The sequence below is a fragment of the Opisthorchis viverrini genome (assembly GCF_000715545.1).
Source record: "Opisthorchis viverrini unplaced genomic scaffold opera_v5_11, whole genome shotgun sequence".
NCBI classification, from domain to species: Eukaryota; Metazoa; Platyhelminthes; class Trematoda; order Opisthorchiida; family Opisthorchiidae; genus Opisthorchis; species Opisthorchis viverrini.
This window is the reverse complement of record NW_008751667.1, coordinates 1,214,673-1,233,669: the sequence shown is the minus strand read 5'-3', so window position 1 is coordinate 1,233,669 and position 18,997 is coordinate 1,214,673. Positions and strand designations below refer to the sequence as shown.

Sequence of the window (18,997 nt, the reverse complement as noted above, 5' to 3'; positions counted from 1 at the left end):
GCTTACCTTGAAAATCACGACTATCATAGTCAAATCAGTTGCCTCACAATTCTCATTTTTCTCTACCGCGATTTTCAAAGAAGAATCTTTTTTTTTCTTGCTCGGCCGCTGAAGCACTCAGCTATGCACCGCCAAAGGGTGCAATCCACATGTACAGCGAGAAAGGGCCTAAAATTTCAGTTGGGAACACTGGGATTTTCTAAAATAACGCTTGTATGGTCAACTGTCGTTTGAAAGAGGATGGTTGAATCTCACAAGCTAGCTGACTTACCAACTGGTATCGCAAGTTTCTAACCGAACCATTACTAGCACCTACCTATTCTAACAAGAGCGATCAACGGACTGCTTTGTTGTGAGTAACGTTCATCGGTCGGCTTGTTGGTCAGGTCTGTCGTGCAGTTAGTGTATCTAACTTGCACCATCTAATGCCCCGAGGCTGATTTCTTACTCTATTGTCTATAAGGAACTCGGCAATGTGCCCAAACGACCGACCCATTTCGATCGTCAGTGTGTATGTATGCCGGCTTTTTTTTTGCAATTCGATTACCTCGCATGAGCATTCGTTTTCGTTTGTGATGTGTGGTGGGGGGCTGCTTTTCGCTTCTTAACGGCTGATTCTCGATAAATTAGAATTGCCTTTTGGGCATTCGACACCTTGCGGCAACAAATTCAATCAACTCCGTTCTCCCTTGCTCCCCTTTTATGTAGTTGAGCAAACAGTCCATTTGCATAGTCCCCTTTCTTCAGTTTTAATTTGCAAAGTGGACAGTAATCCTTTTATTGATCGTGTAGGAATGGAACTGTCACGGAAATTACTGCACATCGTGAGAAAGGCTGTTTTGCAGCAAGGTCTACCTTGATCCTACTAACTTGTTTTCCAAGTATCGAGTAAACAACATGAATACAGTATTTTTTCCATGAGGAATCTCGTCAAGTACACCCATTCCCCGTCATGTGGTCTCTCTTAGGGCTTAGTATGATGACTACTCATGAGTAGTTGCAGATTTTCAATCCGCAGAGCTTGCTTGGACAGTCTTGATGCGATTAGCAAATGGCAGTGGAGTGGACTCAAGATTTTTGGCTACTAACAACTATGCACATATTCAGACATGCTGTAGATTTGAAATCTGACACAAGAGACGAGTATTACCATACCACTACTCACAAATCGATTGGGGGGGGATTGGCCGCTGAAACCATTAGTCATATGGAGCAATTGTGCTAGATGTAAGTTCACAGTAAGATCTAACTGCAACCCAGCATTGACTGTCTCCTCCATGCAACCAATCAGCCACCTGGAAACCGTATGAATATCGTTCATATCCTCTGTCCAGTGTTGAAGGCTAGAAACTCGCTCAGGACTACTGATGTTTCCCAATAGTCAGGGCGGTTGTACAAGGCCTCATTCCCAAATGAGTTTTGTCTTTATCGTTGAATCTTGCAGAGGACATGCCCAGCACATTTGGAGTTTTCCTGAAAACGCTACGATTCAGAGAGCATGAACTCGTACAACGAACAAGATACCGAATATGATAAGACATGTCGCTGAAGTGTCCAATACGTCTCCTCAGAGGAGTGACCATTAGACACCAGAATCTCATGTCATACTGCGGGCTACACTCCTGACATTGACTGATCAATGTTTCATGGCCACAAGCCTCGAACACTGCCCCAGCAAACCTTTCCGTGATGAGTCAGCTATTCACTCCGGAGTGGCTTCATAGTTGATGAAATTTCTTCCAACTTAGCTTATTTTAAGCAATCCTTATATCCTAACTGAGCTGAAAGTGAAGCAGTCAATCCCAAGAATACGTTCTTGGAATCAACTAGAAAGAACCGGTCTCTTGCACCGGAATAGAACCGCATCTCCGCACCGCGAACAACGGACACTTCAATGATTGAGCCCATTCCTTCATTCTTGAGAACTAAGTTTTACTGGACCAGATTTATGCTTGGCGATTGACCACCACTGGTGACGGTGATGAGCTTCTATCATGCGTTTATTTACATCTTCGTTGTCTCGAGCTCATCCTTCAAACTGCACGCCCAATTCACTAGCTGTCTCTTGATCGTTTATTGTGTTTTCGGCTCTGGTCTTTCCCACTTGTTCCAAGTGCGGTCACTTCAGTCGTTTGAGGCACCGTAAGAGAGCTGGACCAGTTATATTCCTCCTCTGGACTGCAGGTTGGTTTAGATGTAGCGGGACCAAAGTTAAATTTGATCCTGGCCGCTTTCACATGTCGGTAAGCCACGGGGAGAAAGCTCGCGTCGAATGGCCGGCAAGTGTACGGGTATCCTGATCAGCTGCCAGGCAACGATAGTTATCAATTATTGGGTGTTAGGAGCCAAACTCATCGATTTCAGGTTTTCCATGCTGATCCTTGCAGTTGTAAGTGAACGAGGGAAAAACGTGAGATGTACGAGAAAGGGTGGATGTGTTGCTCATAGTGGATTAGGAACATGTGTTTGACGTGTTTCCGTTGGCGCCTTGGTTCAGGTCAGGTTCCCCTGAACCATCTTGACGCCAGATTGTTTCTAATCTGGAAAATGTCAAAGACAGGCCCTCTCTTCGCAAAGTTTGTTTTATTCTTTTTCCTTGTCTAAATTTTTCTGTTCACTCCCCTTTTGTCAGTGAGTGTTTGCCAAATGTGGCGCCAAAACTTTGTGAAAGTACAAGTTGTTTCATCAAGTGCGCATCAGTATCAAAAATCAGCGAAATGTTTGAACTGTATGAAGAGGCGAGTTTGTTTACGGTTTTTCGGTGGCTTTTAAGGAGGCCAGAGGAGTTAGCACTTGGAGTTAGGATGATTGTCATACGCGATCAGTTTGCACGTCTTGTGATGGTTCACTCGACGAACAAATCTCTATTCAAATCGCCCTAAAAGCGCTTACACCTAGGATTTTGGTAAGCAGACTGCGTAAGATAATTTTAAGCCAGGGTTGTGTGTGGTGTACGCGAACTCAAGTTCACTGTCCCATGGGCATTGTTCTCACGAGCTTTTTTTCTGACAGTTATCCAGAAAAGCATTCATCCCTCTCCCGCACACAGATACTACTTGGTGAACGAACCCTCGGTCGCATGCGTATGCCGCCTGAATATACATTACAACCGATGTAAATAAATAATATATAAATCGTTCAGCTGTAGCACCCTTTCGGTGCCTAGCTGCCTGCCACGATGAAGGAAGCACGAGGGCTGGGCTACTGCCAGGTTGCCTAAGCCTAGACAGGGGAGGTCGAGAGGCAGAGGGGCCGGGTTCGAACCTCGGACCTTCCGGTCAGTAAATTCGCGCTCTAACCACTTGGTCCATCTCGCCCCCACAACCGATATACAGTAGCTTCCGGCCTAATTCGTCATTTACTGCGATCCCGAATACAAATTGAGGCGTGGCTTTAGTTAATTCGCGAATGCGCGATCAACAGATCCTCTTTGTCGTCTCACTCACCTTTTTTCGCATGAACCTGAATTAGGATAGAAATCGGTTAGTCCTCCGAAATCTGGTTTAATAAAACAGAAGCTCGGTTAGTTGTTCCCGTCTGTCACAAACTCCACACTTGTTAACCTAACACAAACAGGCATTTAATGAATCAGTACACTCGGACAGCCCAGCAACTCCCACATCGTCATCATCTTCCTCCCCTCCAAATTAACAGCTGTACCAGCAATGGATTCTCCATCCATTGTTCCCGTGACTCATCCATGGCCGCATACCCTGTCTTACATTTGGAATTCATAGTTTGCCAGAAAAAAAAGAATCCGAACGAAAGATGTACCTGTACTTTTATGGCAGTACAGCTTGCGTCCCTTTGCGCCACTGTCCTGTTAGTCACCTTGTTCAAGGTGTCGTCAGGATGGTTAGGCGTGGCTCCCAGTCTGTGTGTGTGTGTGTGTGCGTGTGTGCACATTCTCGGCGTGTCCATGTATTTTCGAATCCAATTGACAAGTACATTGCTGTCTGAAATGCGAATTTAATTGACTAGACTCGGTACACCACCTGGTTGTGAGGGGAGTGCGCCTCCATATGGTGTCGGCTATCCGCTGTACATGGGACAGAAACATGGGAGAAGGTAATGGCGACAATCGTCGTGGTAACTAGCTTTTTTTCGCGCAGCAAGATGAGACGAGAGTTGCAGCTCAAGCTAGCGTCGTGGTTGTAAAAGTAAGACACTATCCAAGTTCAAAACTGGTAGATTTGTCCTAATCCTCAGAGTGTGTCCCCTAGGCGTTCATAATCCCTGGCTGAGCCAGAGGGATTCCTCTCAAAATGGAAAACCGGGCACCGAGTCACCTCTGCACCCCTCCAATGACTATACTTACCTCAGTATGGCTGGACAGCCCGAGATGACCAAGTGGTTGATGCGCGAAAGGCCCAACTTCTTCATACGGACCGCTCCTGAATAGGCTTTACCAACCTGACAGTCTCCCGACCCTCGTGCTTCCTTTTGGTAGCAATCGTAGGTGTGCACCGAAAGGATGGTACACCTGGAGAATTATCTTCTGTTCTAACCGGCACCCTATGATGTCTAAAATGCACTCAAATCTTGTCAGTGTTCAACTTGTACAACTGCATGTGACATGTAAATTTATTCCAAACTAAGCCGCTACGACGTGTCCCCCCCCAACACACGGGTCTGTCTCATCAGATTCCGTGCATTCACACATTCTATAGCAACCGTTATCACCGTTCGGTCCCCACGTCACTATCTTTCTCTAAAATTCTAATGAACGCACTTTTCGTATCGGGATACATTCATTTCCGAGATCGTGGACCATGTAGAAAAACCCATCATCCTCTTTGGTGTCATGTCAGTATGGTCGACTTGGCGGTATTTTACTGTCTCATTGAATGGGCGTGAGGTGTTGCCATGGGGAACAGTGGAAAACCATTCCGTCAATACTACACACCGATCGTCTACCAGGCTTGGGTTTCATTCATGCATAGTGCACAACTGAGTTTCATTCACCGTTACATTCCATTGTCATCATCATTCCATTGTGATCAACTCGGTGCTCTTTCTATTGTTACTCTGGCAGCAGCGTGCGACTGACTGACAATGGAATGTTGCCACCACTAATTCGGATTCGAAAAGTTCGGTTTGGGACCAACAGTGTATACGATATTCGTCTGTCTCTTTCAAGTACACCCCTCCCCTCGAACAACTGTCCCAACCAACTTAACCAAAACGGCTATCACTCGTAAAGTAAGGGACACGCATTTTCTTGTTAGCCAGCAATTTGCGGGCTATCGCTTTCAGATAACTTGAAACTCGGCCCTACCTGCTGGCTGTCAATTGTTCAGCTTTAACACCCTTTCGGTGCCTAACTGCCATACCACCCGAAGGAAGCACGAGGGCTGGGATATTACCAAGTTGCAAATCCTAATCAGGGGAAGTCGAGAGGCAGAGATCGGATTTGAACCACAGACCTTTCGGTCAGTAAATTCGTGCTCTAAACACTTGGGCCGTCTCGCTCCCCACCATCATGACCGCCGTTGTTCTCATGTCTCCACAAATGACTTTCAGTCGAATAGTCGCTTATTTGGATAGCAGAAAAAGCGAGTTACAGATCCACCAGAAGGTTTAGGCACAATAGTTAGCAATCCAGGATGTATTTGGTTTGCGACGTATCAATCAATCAATCAATCAATCACTACCTCATTGACATTTTCGAGTTCTTGACACCACTTGACTCCATCAAACATTCGATCGCAATAAGAAACATCTAAGCAAGTTGTGAAAGAAGTGTTAGAACATCAACAGATAACTAAGGTTCCTTCTACTTCGGGCTTCTCATATTGGTAACCTTGCTTTTTCGACCCATCAGAACAGAAAACATATTGCATTCCCCGAAGATGCTGCCTCTGAGGGGTGTATTTTACTAAGAAGCCGTTGAAGTAGAAACGATGTTTAGGACGTGTGGAAAAGTGGACATGCAAACGCTTCAAATGGCTAGAAATATCGAAGAGAATCTCCACATGTTACTTCAAGCTAATCGTGTCTTCCATGGTCATTGCTCAGTAATCACGACATGCGAGTTTCTTGACTGAGCGCAACTGTGACAGCGAGCCAATAACCAAGTCCGGGGACAATGCAAACATTGCTCCCCCTTTGACCATTACCGGTCTTGGTAACAGTTAAAATTAGCCTTCTGAAAGGTTCCCAAACCGATTCCGATAAGCAACGCACTCATGGCCCCTTAAAAAAAACAGCACCTGAAACGCCGCTAATCTGCTGGAGGCGGTATCACGCGTGTCCAGTTTCTCACGCGCAACATCAGCCCTATCTTCGTGCGGGTGTGTGCGTCTGTCTACGGTGTGGGCATAGTGTTGACCAGCCTTGTTTGTTCGAATTCGTTCGGTTTGTGTGTTCAGTAAACATGACTTGATATTCGGTGAAAAAGCGTTTGTTCCAGAAAGTTGCATTGAAATTGCTGATAGTGCACAAAAGAGAACGGATCTAGTTGGATGGTACCCAAAGTCGTTTGCGTGACATCTGGTTCGCACGTTGGTCTGTAAATGGGTGTTCGGATGGTACACCAATACAAAGTGGGAATATCATTAACACACGATTCATTTTCTATACGATTTCTAGCCTAGCTGGTGCTAAAGCCGACGAAACATCACAGAGACCAGAATAATCGGTAACTTGAAAAAATAAGACATCCACAGCGCTGATTAGGATAGGGGAAGCATAGCTGTCTATTCGACGCGAGGTGCCCTACAGCCGTTGGATCGGATGAGTCCTCTAATCAGAGCGAACTTCAGACATCACTCGATATAAGTGAATAACGAGTTATGCACGTCCTGTTAGATGCAGACTTTATCACAGGACCGGGCTCGGTGTTTGTCGCATCGAACGTGTGAATGGCCTCTAATCGGGCCGTAGGTACGCAATAGCGTCATCATTAGAGAATAGGTATCTTTTAGTGTCCACTTGAGCATAGGCGATCCGTCGTTCGAAAATAGCCTACGACTATGGGCAAATTCCGCACCCACGTAGGTGCTAGCCGCGCGATTGATCTCGAACCGCCAGAAGATTTTCAAATTTAGCGATGAGTCATTAGCGCAGACCTAACCGCTTTGGGCATCAAAGGAACGCTGTGTAAAAGCAAAGCACAGTACAGATCAAACGGTGCGCACTCGGTGAAAACAGAAAACAAAAAAGTAAGCCATTTATTCATTCCGAGGTTGAGCTGAGCCTAATGCAAAGGGAGACATGTGACCAGCAATAGTGTGTATGTGTAACAATACCGCCAGTTTCATGTGGCCATGTCAATCCGACTACAAAGGTTGACAAATGTGCAGCCAAGATGGAGAAGTGAAGGAAACAACCCAAGCAATGTCATCACAGGTTAGTACATGAACTGCTGTATACTGTCCGAGGGTAGCTCTCAATAGACTACTTCGCAGCTGTTATTTTGACAATGTCCATTTCTCAAATATCGGTGCCAGAAACAACAATTGAGGGCAATTTGTTGTTTGAAAACAAACAAGAAGGGGAGGAAAGGGTAATTCTGACAGGCCATTGGGTATGAGTGTGTGGGTTTTTGTGTGAAGTCCTCTTTTCAGGGACCAGTCAGTCGCGCGTAATATTGCTTAAGTTAACTTTTCAGACGTGAATATGAGTCGGAACCCACCACACTACTAATCAGTCACCCGTAGCTGTTCATTTCCCGTGTCAGGAGTCTAAGGCTCCTGTCCGAATAGTGCTTCTTGGAAAGTACGTTTCCATGGCCTACTTATAAAGATGGTGACTTATATGTACATTCGCAATGCACTGCTGATAAGGTTGCTGAAAATCCGTCGACAGCCCACGACCGGTTTCGCCCTTCTTGGGGCTTATCAGGTAGTCCCCGAGTTTCCGTCAGCCTTATGTGCTACTTGAAACCTGCAAACATCACAAACGAGAGATTCAGCTGGGTTCCAGGTGAATCTGTCGCAAGACTAAATTTATTTGCAAATGAGTGTATTTCGCTAGTAGTGACTTACGGTTTAAGGCTTAAGACCTCGGCGTACATCAAGCTTCAAAAGTGTGGCCGCACTGATTGCAGTTTTGAGCGAGAACGTATATGCATATAGAGGGGAAGAGTCATGACGATTTCCGCTTTCTCCATATGTTGCTTGAGGGGAAACGCTGCTTCCTGGCTTAGATGGGGCTGGAGCAGAAAAGCCTGGTCGCTAATTAGAAAGACTAACTAATTCAATGTGATGACTAGGAAGCTTATACCCTGCGCACAAGACTGAAACGTTTCCCCAGAGGCTGTGGCCAGGGTTTGGGCTACTTCACTCTCACCACCCACCCTCTGGGGAATATGAGACCACTGACGAACACACTGCCTGTTCTGACCACCCTTCTGAGTCGGAACCCAGCTTGGGTCAGTTTTGATATTTCCGAGTTGTGTGACCCACAACAATAGTGTCTTTTGATGTTTTTTTCTGAAGTTTTGCCACCACAGAGAATGTGTTCATCTTATTGGCGGGGTTGCATCGTAAACTGCAAGCGGCAAGAAGGAAGTAGAATGAAAACAATGACTTATAAACAATAAAGAAGAACTATGACGAGCCAGACTTACTTAGAGCTCGGAACAATGTTCAAATGATTGTAGGGTGTCTAAATCATACTCAGATAAATTCTGAAATAAAGTAGAAAAAGCGCTTGGATGGAACGTGGTGCAGTACGACGGACGCCATGCTGGTATTCGTCCTCAAGCGTACCCGAAGTTAGAAAAGATGTCGGCGGGAGATTCGTGCCTGAAACACTGGTAGTTGAGGCATTGAATTGAGGGATTGAAACAGACAGACAACAGTAATGTGATGAACAGCGAATGGGTGCAGTACGGTTCTAATACGGGTCAGTTTAAGTACAGTATAGATAAATAGCCTACGATCAGTTATGGTAAGTTGTAGCAATCCAATTAGAATACCACCAATGCGGCAGTCCCCAGAACGAGCGAAAGGTCAGAGAAGGGAAAACGTCCCGTGGGAGCTGACTATGAGAGCAAAGTAGTTGAACAGTTGATGCTTGATGGTCCTGATTGCAGGCAAACAACGGTCAGCACACACGCATTCTGTCGGAAAAAGGCACAATTTGAAGTACACGCCATATCGCCTACAGTCACGGCGCTCAGTATTCGCACAATGGAATTGAATTTTCAAAAGTTATGACGTGTCCCTGATGGACTAAAACAATTGGGCAATTGAGTTGAGAGTACCAGTCCAAACTTTTAAGCCCCTTTCGGGCATCTCGGGGTCTCAGCGATGCTTGGAAATTATCCAACAAGACTTTTTAGCCAGAGGCATGGTTGCTTCAGTGAACAATGAAATTTGGTGAGCTGCAAAAATGTGAACGTAGATTAGAACGGTTTTTGGTTTGAGCACATATGCAACAAAATGCAACATTTTGGCGTAAAACGTTTTAATCCACTTGTAAAGGTTTTGCAGCTGAGAGCGTTGTGCGGATAATGGGCACCTACAGTCACCCCTCAAGATATTCAAAAAATATGGGACATAGAGACACAAGTCAACCAATAGTCGTGTGGGGCGGATCAATCCCGGAGACACTCTAGATCGTGTGACCTTGGGCACATGCATTCTCAATGCAGGACGGGAATGATCTTGAGCAGGCGGTGTACTGCTCGTTTCGGCGTAATCAAGACATCATCATTACCACCGTCACACACTGACAATACCAGAGGAAGTCCTTCACTGCCGTATGACCTTATCAATTTATTTGATGGAGAAAACAATGGGAGAGAGAGGGGGCTTGATCAGACGGATACGGCAAAACCGTTCGTGTGGTATCTGATCACGTGACTCTTAGACGCGCCTTTCGGCTGCCCCACTGGGTAGATTAATCAAAATACTCATTTCAATCTCCATATTAGGATGGTTGAATGGCGCCAACTTGGTCAGTTGACGTCGTAACTTTCCCTTTGAACACCTACTAGTGTCATACAATGCTCTCACAGGGAAATGTGTAAAAAAACAACATTGCACCCTAGCGGATTACCTTTCGCACGCGAGACACACCTGTCTTGACTAGGCTAGACAGAAAACAACCTGTTGTGGCATCATCAACACCCTGTAAGTCTTGTGTGTTGACCCCTGAGTTTGTCGCGCACGAAAAAACATTCATAATTAAACACAGACCGAACAGGTGGTCGTGGTAATTAGAATATTACACCTGTGTGTCGTCCGTTTGGATTATGCAACCCGAAACAGCTGTCGTCTCTGTACGAATGAGTCAGCTACCTGAACAATTGGCGACGGTGGGAGGAAAACGTAGTTGCATTGAGGGCATCAGTGTTCACACCGTAATTCCGTAATTCAGTAGACAAAAAAACTTGGATAATCAAACACCGATATACGCAAAACCACCACCGTTTGTCAACTTGTGAATTTACTCATCAGTCTGCTTATGGCGACGAGACGATTGTTACCAGATGGTTGCTACCATTCCGCTTGTCTGGTTTTCCAGGAAAAAAACCATATACAGAACCGGCGTTACACACGGAACATTTGGTAAAAAGCAAGGCCTTTTTTGTCGGAGACTAAAACGATAATCGTGTTCACTTGATGGTATAACTGAAGTTGATTAATGTGATAATTATGTTCTACCAAAGGGTACGAGTGAACGATAGCCACCAACCAGGATGACGGAATTCGCCTGGTTCGTATGCTTGGAACATATATGAAAAAAAAACGATTGAAAAGATTGCAACACACACAGGGTTCCAACAGTTGTGTGAATTACACAGAAAGTTTGTGTTTTGTATGGGGATACCAATGTCTCTAACTAGGTTCAGAACAATTGTGATCTGTCGTTCAAAAGCTGGAAACGGCAAGTAATTTCATCTCATGCGAGTTCAAACCGTTGTCCGTATATTTGAATATAGCTGGGTCGTAGTGAGCTGTACTGACGACCATGAGAGCACCATCCCCTTCAAATTCTGTTTCTGTTTTGGTCGCATATACGCTGACATGTATTCAGTATGATCACACAGATACCGGAAATTTTCCCTTTAGACATTAGAGATAAAAAAAATTCGTCTTTCAGTATTTTAGGCATGCACGATTTTTGAAGAACAGTCACTCTGTCTCGAATGAGTGAACATCTTGAAGGGGACACCGATGTCAGCAGTCATCCTACTTAGGGCTATCTGTAGTTTGGGTTAGCTGTCATCGGGACCAAGTGATAAACAGTGAGTAAAACGCAAAATTGACGGAAAGACGAAGCACTTGATCACCTTCGTCATTTGTTGATTTTTTCTGGGTGGGAGTTCATATCCTCTAGCTTACTGCATGACGGGGGAAGTTCCCCCAGCTCGAAGAAGAATAACTAACACGGATAGCTTCCGACTGCATTTCCCAGATCAGATGTGAGCCTTCTAAAGAGAAAAGTCTAGTGACCCTTCTCCCGGAGGTGTACTCTGTTAATACTGGTATCCCCGGTTCATGCACACATCATCGGACTTTCACATTGCCACAGAGATACCGCGAAGAGCGTTAGAAGAGGTATTTTGGTTGTACGCGAGATTGGATACTGTTGCGATGGATAATAAACGAATGGGAACAAGAAAAATGGAAGTGGAAGAAAGCACTTCAAACCTTATACGAAGAAGCGTTCACTGGACTTGTGCCATTAGGATGATGAGAGAAGGACTCTTGGTTCAGATAGTTTCCTTGATTTTATGTTTTGAAGATATTACCTTAGGCAACAACCAGCAGGGCCGGAATACCCAACATTTCTGGTACAAACAACGGATCGATCGGGTGTATGAGGAATGGATCTTCAATGGGAATTTGTTCCAATCTATGCTGAGAAGCAATGTTTCATCCTTACTGGTAATCAGGAGCAGCGCGACAGCTCCCTCGACCCGAATGTCTAATTCAACACCCGATTGAGCAGCGTTCAGATGCTCGAGGGCCAACGTCAATAAGATACTCTATAGGTTGGGAATCCACCCAAATATGAAACCACCCAGTCGTAGTCCAATTTATCAGTCACGGTAAAGCGGGCACACTAATTTGTTGTCGCATGGACTCAGAATGAGCACCGCAATATTTTGCATCTCCTAAAAGCCATAGTTCCTAATTTATCAGTTTGTGAAGCAGCTTGTCGAAAGGGTATACTCAAATTACGGTATTTTGTGTTTGCGGCAATTGTTTTGTTTCTATTCTTTTCAAAGTAGTTATTGGGATGCGTGTGATTTCCCCAAGGGAATGATCTGTAGGAGAAAACCTTTGAGGCCTAGATTGCTTCATACCACTGTAGGCCTTGTCTGTATCAATAAAATTCAAAAGGTGCATATTGATTTTATGTGTGGGCTTTCTACGTCCCGATTCGGATATGCCTGAACGTCACGCCACCCCGGTGACGAATGCTAACCGACCAACGAATCGGCGGTCTATCTCGGTTGGATGGAACTTGATGATATCCAGTAGTTTGAACATTGTCACGTCCGGACGTTTGTGTTGTACACTTCGGTTGTGTGGTTTTGTCCACGTCCCCACCGCGATTGTTGTGTGCGACTTCAGCGAATACGTGACATACAGCTAACTGCGAACGCGTCCTCATTTTGGCCAGGTTTGAATATTCTCTGAAGTATATCCCTCTCCAGTTTATTTACTTCATCTCAATATCTGCTAGCGAATTCACTTCGAGTGACATGATCACGGTCGTTTAAATGGTTTGCTTTACTTTCCGAACTCCATGGTTCTTCAGTACCACTATTCTATTGAAGGTGTATCAAAGTATCGTTCTACTTGTCTGTTGGTGTTCTGCATACTGGCGATCAAAATGTACGCACTAACCGAACCGTTAGAATTGTCACCCGGGCATAATTTATTCCAATAACTACACAGATTCGACTACTACTACGGAAGAACAAGCAGCCTTTCATGGACCGTTATAAACGCATATGAAATTCGTGCACTTTCTCCGAAAGTCAAAATTAATGGGTTCGCTGTATCAGTTTCCTTTACATGTTTTTTCTATTGGAAACTCGTCTGATCGCAATAGTTATGTTCCCGCAGCGCACGTACTTGCATCGCGTGGGAGGTATTCACCTAAGCTGCCACCTTGAGTCCCACAATGGACGTCACGTGATCTAATATTGATTGGCCTTAGAGGCAACTTAGTCAAACTCCATTTTGAGCCGTCCGTGGATGTAGTTTTCAGATATGGGTTCGATCTCCACTGAGATTCGTGAAATCCATCCCCACAGATGCTTCCGAACAATGGTGAAACAGCATCCGGGTTGCTGAGTACCCATTAGCGTCGCCTGCAGAACGAAGCCAGGCAGTGCTAAAGGCGGTCTATCTCGCTTATATGCTTACTAATGTGCTGTTGCACACAAGGGTCCTACACACCTTCATTTGACGTTCCATGCTCCCTCCGTCCATCAGCAACCAAATTCAGGTACCGGATCAACTTGCTGGTAGGTAAATAGTGAATCCACCCGGAGGTACTCTTGTGAATACTGTTTTTAGAGATGGATAGGTGTGCGATTCAATGGATAGTTACATTGCACCACTTGGTCTCCTGTGGGCTCGAAACAAACGGACACAACCCTTCAATTTTCCTTTTGAGCCTCAAAAGGATATTCTGTCATTTAGCGCGAATCTACTGACCGGAAGGTCTGTGATTCGAACCCGACCCCTCTGCCTCTCGACTTCCCCTGTCTAGGCTTGAGCAACCTGGCAGTATCCCAGCTCTCGTGCAACCTTTGGGCGCCATGGCAGTTAGGCACTGAAAGGGTGCTAAAGCTGGACGATTTTTTTTATTTAGCAATAACAGGAACGTCCAGCCTTTGTCCGTATCACTGACTGCCACCACGAACCTTCCATTTTCAACACATTTTGTCCAGCAGTCCAGCGAAGCAAATGAACACTCGGCTAATTTAAGATATTCGCGGAATTAAGCCCACGGAGTCTGCCTAACATCCCAGTGTCCTTAGATTACTGTCTGGTGCCCCCTCCGTTCTTCTCAGAAGACTGTAGTCCCAAGACACCTTGATTGCGCAAGCAATCTTGGGAGTCAAGTCAACCCATTTCTCCTTGAAGAGATTGCTCCATTTTTCGTACGTACGGCGCATTGAGCCCGTGTTCATTTTTTGTTTGCTTTGTCACTGAGACTGTGGAGCAGGACCAATGACGGTTGACGGCTTCAAGAGTTTTTCTGTTATTGGTGCCTGATCCCACCTGTCTGCGTTTCACCCGTTCTGAGAACTGACTAAACCCAGTCACGTGACATTCAGTGTATCGGTTTTGACAACTGTGGTGTGACAAACTGCATTAGGTGACTTCCACACCGAATCATACAAACGGAGACTGACTGCTGCTGGACTCATCATATTCGGTGGTAGTGATGTGATTTTTGTGACACTCACTGAGAGCTGTTGGTCCACCGGTAAAAAAACTCAGCAGCTATCGTTTGCTACACATGGAATGCGTGTTTAGGGGTTAGAATGCTCGGTACCGATCCAGCCGCAATCTGACCTTTGGAACGCATGTGTAACACGGAACATGTAACAATGTTGTTTCGGTCCGATGTTGAACCGAATCTCGGTCCGATGTTACAAAATCTGGTTGTCGTTGCTGTTTTTGTTGTCATCTTTGTTCTATTGTGTGTGTGTGATTGTCCAAAACGTTTTGGTTCGATTCACCACCACGCAGTTGAATTTGGCTGATCTTTGATACATTTGTGTCGAATGTTGAGCGTGTAGGACACGGTCTGTGTGTGTACTGCCTCGGCTGACTGTTTGTGTGTGTGTGCGTATTCGGAAAGTAACGAGACCATTTTTGTTGACAAGGCAACATGTTTTTCAGCACTCGCGAGAGTTCGGAAGATATCGTCTGACCATGCTGTGCTACTAACTTTTTCATGATGCTCGCTGGATTCTGAGAACTGGCGAATAGATTCCCTGTGGCACAAACCAGAGCTTTCCGTCATATTATCGATGCATTATCTATTTACTACTACTGTATTATTCATTTATTACGTCATATAATAAGACCGAATACTCGATAATCACACCTTGACAAGTGATAATGACCTTGAACAAGAGTGCACGGTACGTATCATATCCGTTTCAGGACTCGACACCTGTATGAAACAGAGGCGATGTCAAAACAACAAAACTTCTCACGAGCACTTAGTTTGCAACTTATTCGGTGTAAATGCGTTGGTTCAAGCTGGTCCCTCTCCCGGAGTAAGCCCCTGCTTCTGGAAATTGACTGTACTAGTGCTTCCTTTGTAGACATTTTCTGATTTACACTCATTTGTAAATCAATTTGGTTTTCTCGAGAGATTCGACTGAACCTCTCGTTTATGATATTCTACAACTGAAGTGCTGCACATAGGCCGCCTCATGATTCAGTTGGCACGATATTCGAGATATTGCAGTATATTTTCATAGAAGAAACTATTCACAAGGTTGCTGAAAACTCTTCGAGAGCCCGGCGGCCTGTGTGCAGCACATTCACTTGTAGAATATCATAAACGAGAGATTCAGTTGAGTCTCTTGTGAAAACCAAATTGATTTGCAAATGAGTGTATTTCTCGAAAATAGTCCAATTTGGATTCAAGTAGATCATAAGTTTGACGGAACCTCGGGGACTGCGCCTAGCTGATGAGTCCAAAGAAAGGCGAAACTTGTTGTGGGCTGTCAACGGATTTTCAGCAACCTTGTGAGTAGTTTCCTTCATGAAATTTTCTGGTTTTGTTTGTCACGGACTGCCATTTTGCAATTTCGTTTTCCCTCCCACACTTCGACTTTTGCAGTAGAGCTATGGTGTGGAGCGGCAGTTTCTTGTTTCACAAAAAGAAAATGTTACTTTGTTCATGATACTCAGCTGGAATTTCACAAAGCCATCTTTTTTTACTGGAATACATGACATCGTAGAGGGGGGGGTGGGTGAACTGCAAAGTCAGGAGGCTGGCTATAAAGTACAGAAACACCAAAAATGATACTGAGTCACGATGCATCCAACACAGTACATGAATGTCAACTCGTGATTTAAAAACAGTAGAATTTTAACGATGGGAATGCGTTTCATAGATTAACCGTCCTAGGAAAGAATGAATAGGGACAGAGTACCCTTCGAGATAGCCACTTTGAGGTAGTGGCTGGTTTCGCGAGGACAAGTGGAGTGAACGACGGGTGGCGGATGCAGCTCCAACAAGCTCTGAAGGTCATCAACTTTGGTGGAAGCGGTAGAACACCTACACAGAGAGACAAATGACTGAAAGCAGGCAGGCAGGAACAGGTTGCCGGTAAGACGAATATCGGTGAAAGGGAGAAGGCCTTTGCTGCGGAGTTATTTATTTGAAAATGCCAACTGACCGGCTACAGACCATTGGACAAGGAAGAAAAACTCTAATTTGCATCTTGTTTACAAAACTGGACATCCATCTTCTCCTGAACGCGTCTTTTTGGACTTTCCTGGAGATTCATTGACTCCAATCATTGCTCGCTCAAATCCAAGCAAATGTTACAAAGTGACTTCACAAATTCCGCAACAGATCTCCCCTTTTCAAAAGACGCAAAGCGAAATTCCACGAACAACACATACTACTCGCGTGCCTCCCTATAAGTAGTATCACTGTTACATTGGTAGCTTAGATGGCGTTGGTTTATTCGCTGAACTGGGTGGTTTGATTGCGAACGCTTCAACACCAATCGAGATGACATCATCGACACGTTGTGAGGGAATGGGGCGTGCTCAACGTGCACTCACTACTATACCGCCACACTTCACTCCGCTCCCTAACAGCACACTGATGATATCACCTCGGCTGGTGATAAACCGTTTGCAATCAAATTTCCCAACTCAACAAACAGATGACCATGCTCCCTCGGGTGACATCCTTGTGACATCCTTGACTCAACAAGTTGGAGCGTGTTGGAGAACCAAGTCAAACGTGGTTTGTCAAACATAAAACCACTCGGACAGTGGCAAAGAATTTTTGGAACGGAAAACGGTTCCAGCTACCCAAACTATCTAAAATACTGAACGCGGTCGCCTAAACCGTCAGCATTCTCAAGGAACTTCACCGTTTGTTGCTAGACACACCATCATCATCGACAGCATGACATCAGTGTTCAGCACCGATGCTTCACTGCCGTACAACCATGATTTATTTGAAAGCCTTATTGTAAAGAAAAGAGTAAAGGTGGACGGGGGAGGGACTTAGTGCTAGCTTACCACAATCATTCCGAGGTGCCTACACCTCCAGACATTCACTCAGGTGGTCTGGATAGAAACTGACAACAAGAACGCCACTGACATCGGTTGGCGGCCATATCTTGTAGTGTCTCCAACCAGGCACAGTGAGGATCACGCGGTCCCCATCCTGGAAGGCGAGTAGCACCGACAGCACCCAAGCGTCTGGTGATCTCCTTCATACTCCTCTGCCAAGTCAAGGGTTGACCACCTCTCTGTTTACGCCACTCTGAATTGGGTATTGACAACAGCATTCTCTTCGGCAACTGATGGTTTGGCATACGCAACACATGTCCCACCCAACACAGCTCCTGATGCTGGACACATTCTTTAATGGAAGTACCCGTCGCACAACCGAAAACGCGCTTTCTAACTGCCTCGTTACGGATTCGCTGACACCAACCCACACAATCATGGTACAGTTTATCATATGTGAGCTGATGGTCGAGGGGGTCCAAGCGTGATCGATGCCTTTTCGTCACTCCTGTCTAAACCTGGATAGCCAAGTGAATCGTAGATGGAGTTGGCTTAACGGAGTTGGTTGGTGTAACCAACAAATTGAGTGGAAGCGGGATTATCCAATGGATAAGATGCGAACTAATGATTAGAAGATCCGTGGACAGAGTTCCCGCCCTGGCTGTTCCTGTCCAAACTCGGACGATCATCGTGTTCTTTGGCAATGAATGGCAGCTATTCACCGAAACAGTCGTATAGCTGGACGATTGAACTTGTCCAACATTTGTGATCTGATGGAAATCGATACAAGCTTTATCGATGCCACCTTCATCATCTTAGTCATCATCTTAGTAACGGTTTGTTTTTCCTAGCGGCAGCTACAGTCCCAATTTAGAAAAAAAATCAGTTCACATAAAACCAGTAACCCCCTGTCTTGGATATGCCGTTAATCCAATGGGTGCTTACTTCATTCAGTATCTTCTCCCCACGCGATTGCTTATCTCCATAAACTTTGTACTCACATTCGTTTTATCACTTTTCTCTTTCGTATATTGAGATGACATTCACCAACAAATCATGATTGATTCCCTTGCTCGGATGACTCAGCTGTGCCAGCAACAAGCGTCACTCACGTTACAAGTACCTTTTTTCTCATCCAAATGCGCGCGCACACACACACACAGCGTCTCCACCTTTTCCCGAAACCTTGCAACTGTTTACTAATTACTGAGACACGCCAGCAGGTGAGTCCATACTGACGACGGGGTGGGGACTTAATCCAATTATATCGGCGCACAGCACGGATACACACACACACACACACACACTCACGTCACTTTTAATTACCTACTTGGGTATATTCCAATCCGAAGGGAAGACAAATGGATTGTGCTCACATATTTTGACACTCGGTTATGGGCTTATATTACTGGTGAGTTTTTTTCATCTGGCATCTGTCGCGACTGATGCCTATGATTACCGACAAGGTGCATTTATGACTTTAATAGCGTTCGAGCCTAAGAGCTGGTCTCAAAGAACGTGTCCATACTCCTCTGATAGCCGATGACTGAGCACGCGGATCAAAAGGAGGGAGGCATCACTGGTTTGACGCGTCACTTTGCCGATTAGCTATACACAACCGAGTGGTCGAGTATCCAACTCGCACCATCCAAACAGGTGAGAGTTCGAATCTCCCCTGATATTCTCAAGGTAAGACTTTTTCCCTTTATCTCAGCATAGGGCACGACAAGAGCTGATGGTTTTCACTCGACCTATGTAAATTGCTCAAAAACAGGGATTAAAATAAAACGGATAAG

The 18,997-nt window shown here is 45.2% G+C and overlaps 2 protein-coding genes across 2 annotated transcripts in view; one reads left to right on the top strand and one right to left on the bottom strand.

Annotated features, from left to right (window-relative positions):
- The window catches only part of T265_01051 (hypothetical protein), a gene marked incomplete at both ends in the record, with an annotated part of 18,272 nt that extends 5,696 nt beyond the window's left edge, over positions 1–12,576 (bottom strand). Inside the window, 3 exons of the mRNA XM_009164994.1 lie at positions 3,070–3,222; positions 5,279–5,379; positions 12,388–12,576. Of these exons, the coding sequence (XP_009163258.1) occupies positions 3,070–3,222; positions 5,279–5,379; positions 12,388–12,576 (443 nt within the window). The remainder of the gene's footprint in view (positions 1–3,069; positions 3,223–5,278; positions 5,380–12,387) is intronic.
- The window catches only part of T265_01050 (hypothetical protein), a gene marked incomplete at both ends in the record, with an annotated part of 46,481 nt that overhangs the window by 5,943 nt on the left and 21,541 nt on the right, over positions 1–18,997 (top strand). The gene's annotated exons all lie outside the window — the stretch shown is intronic.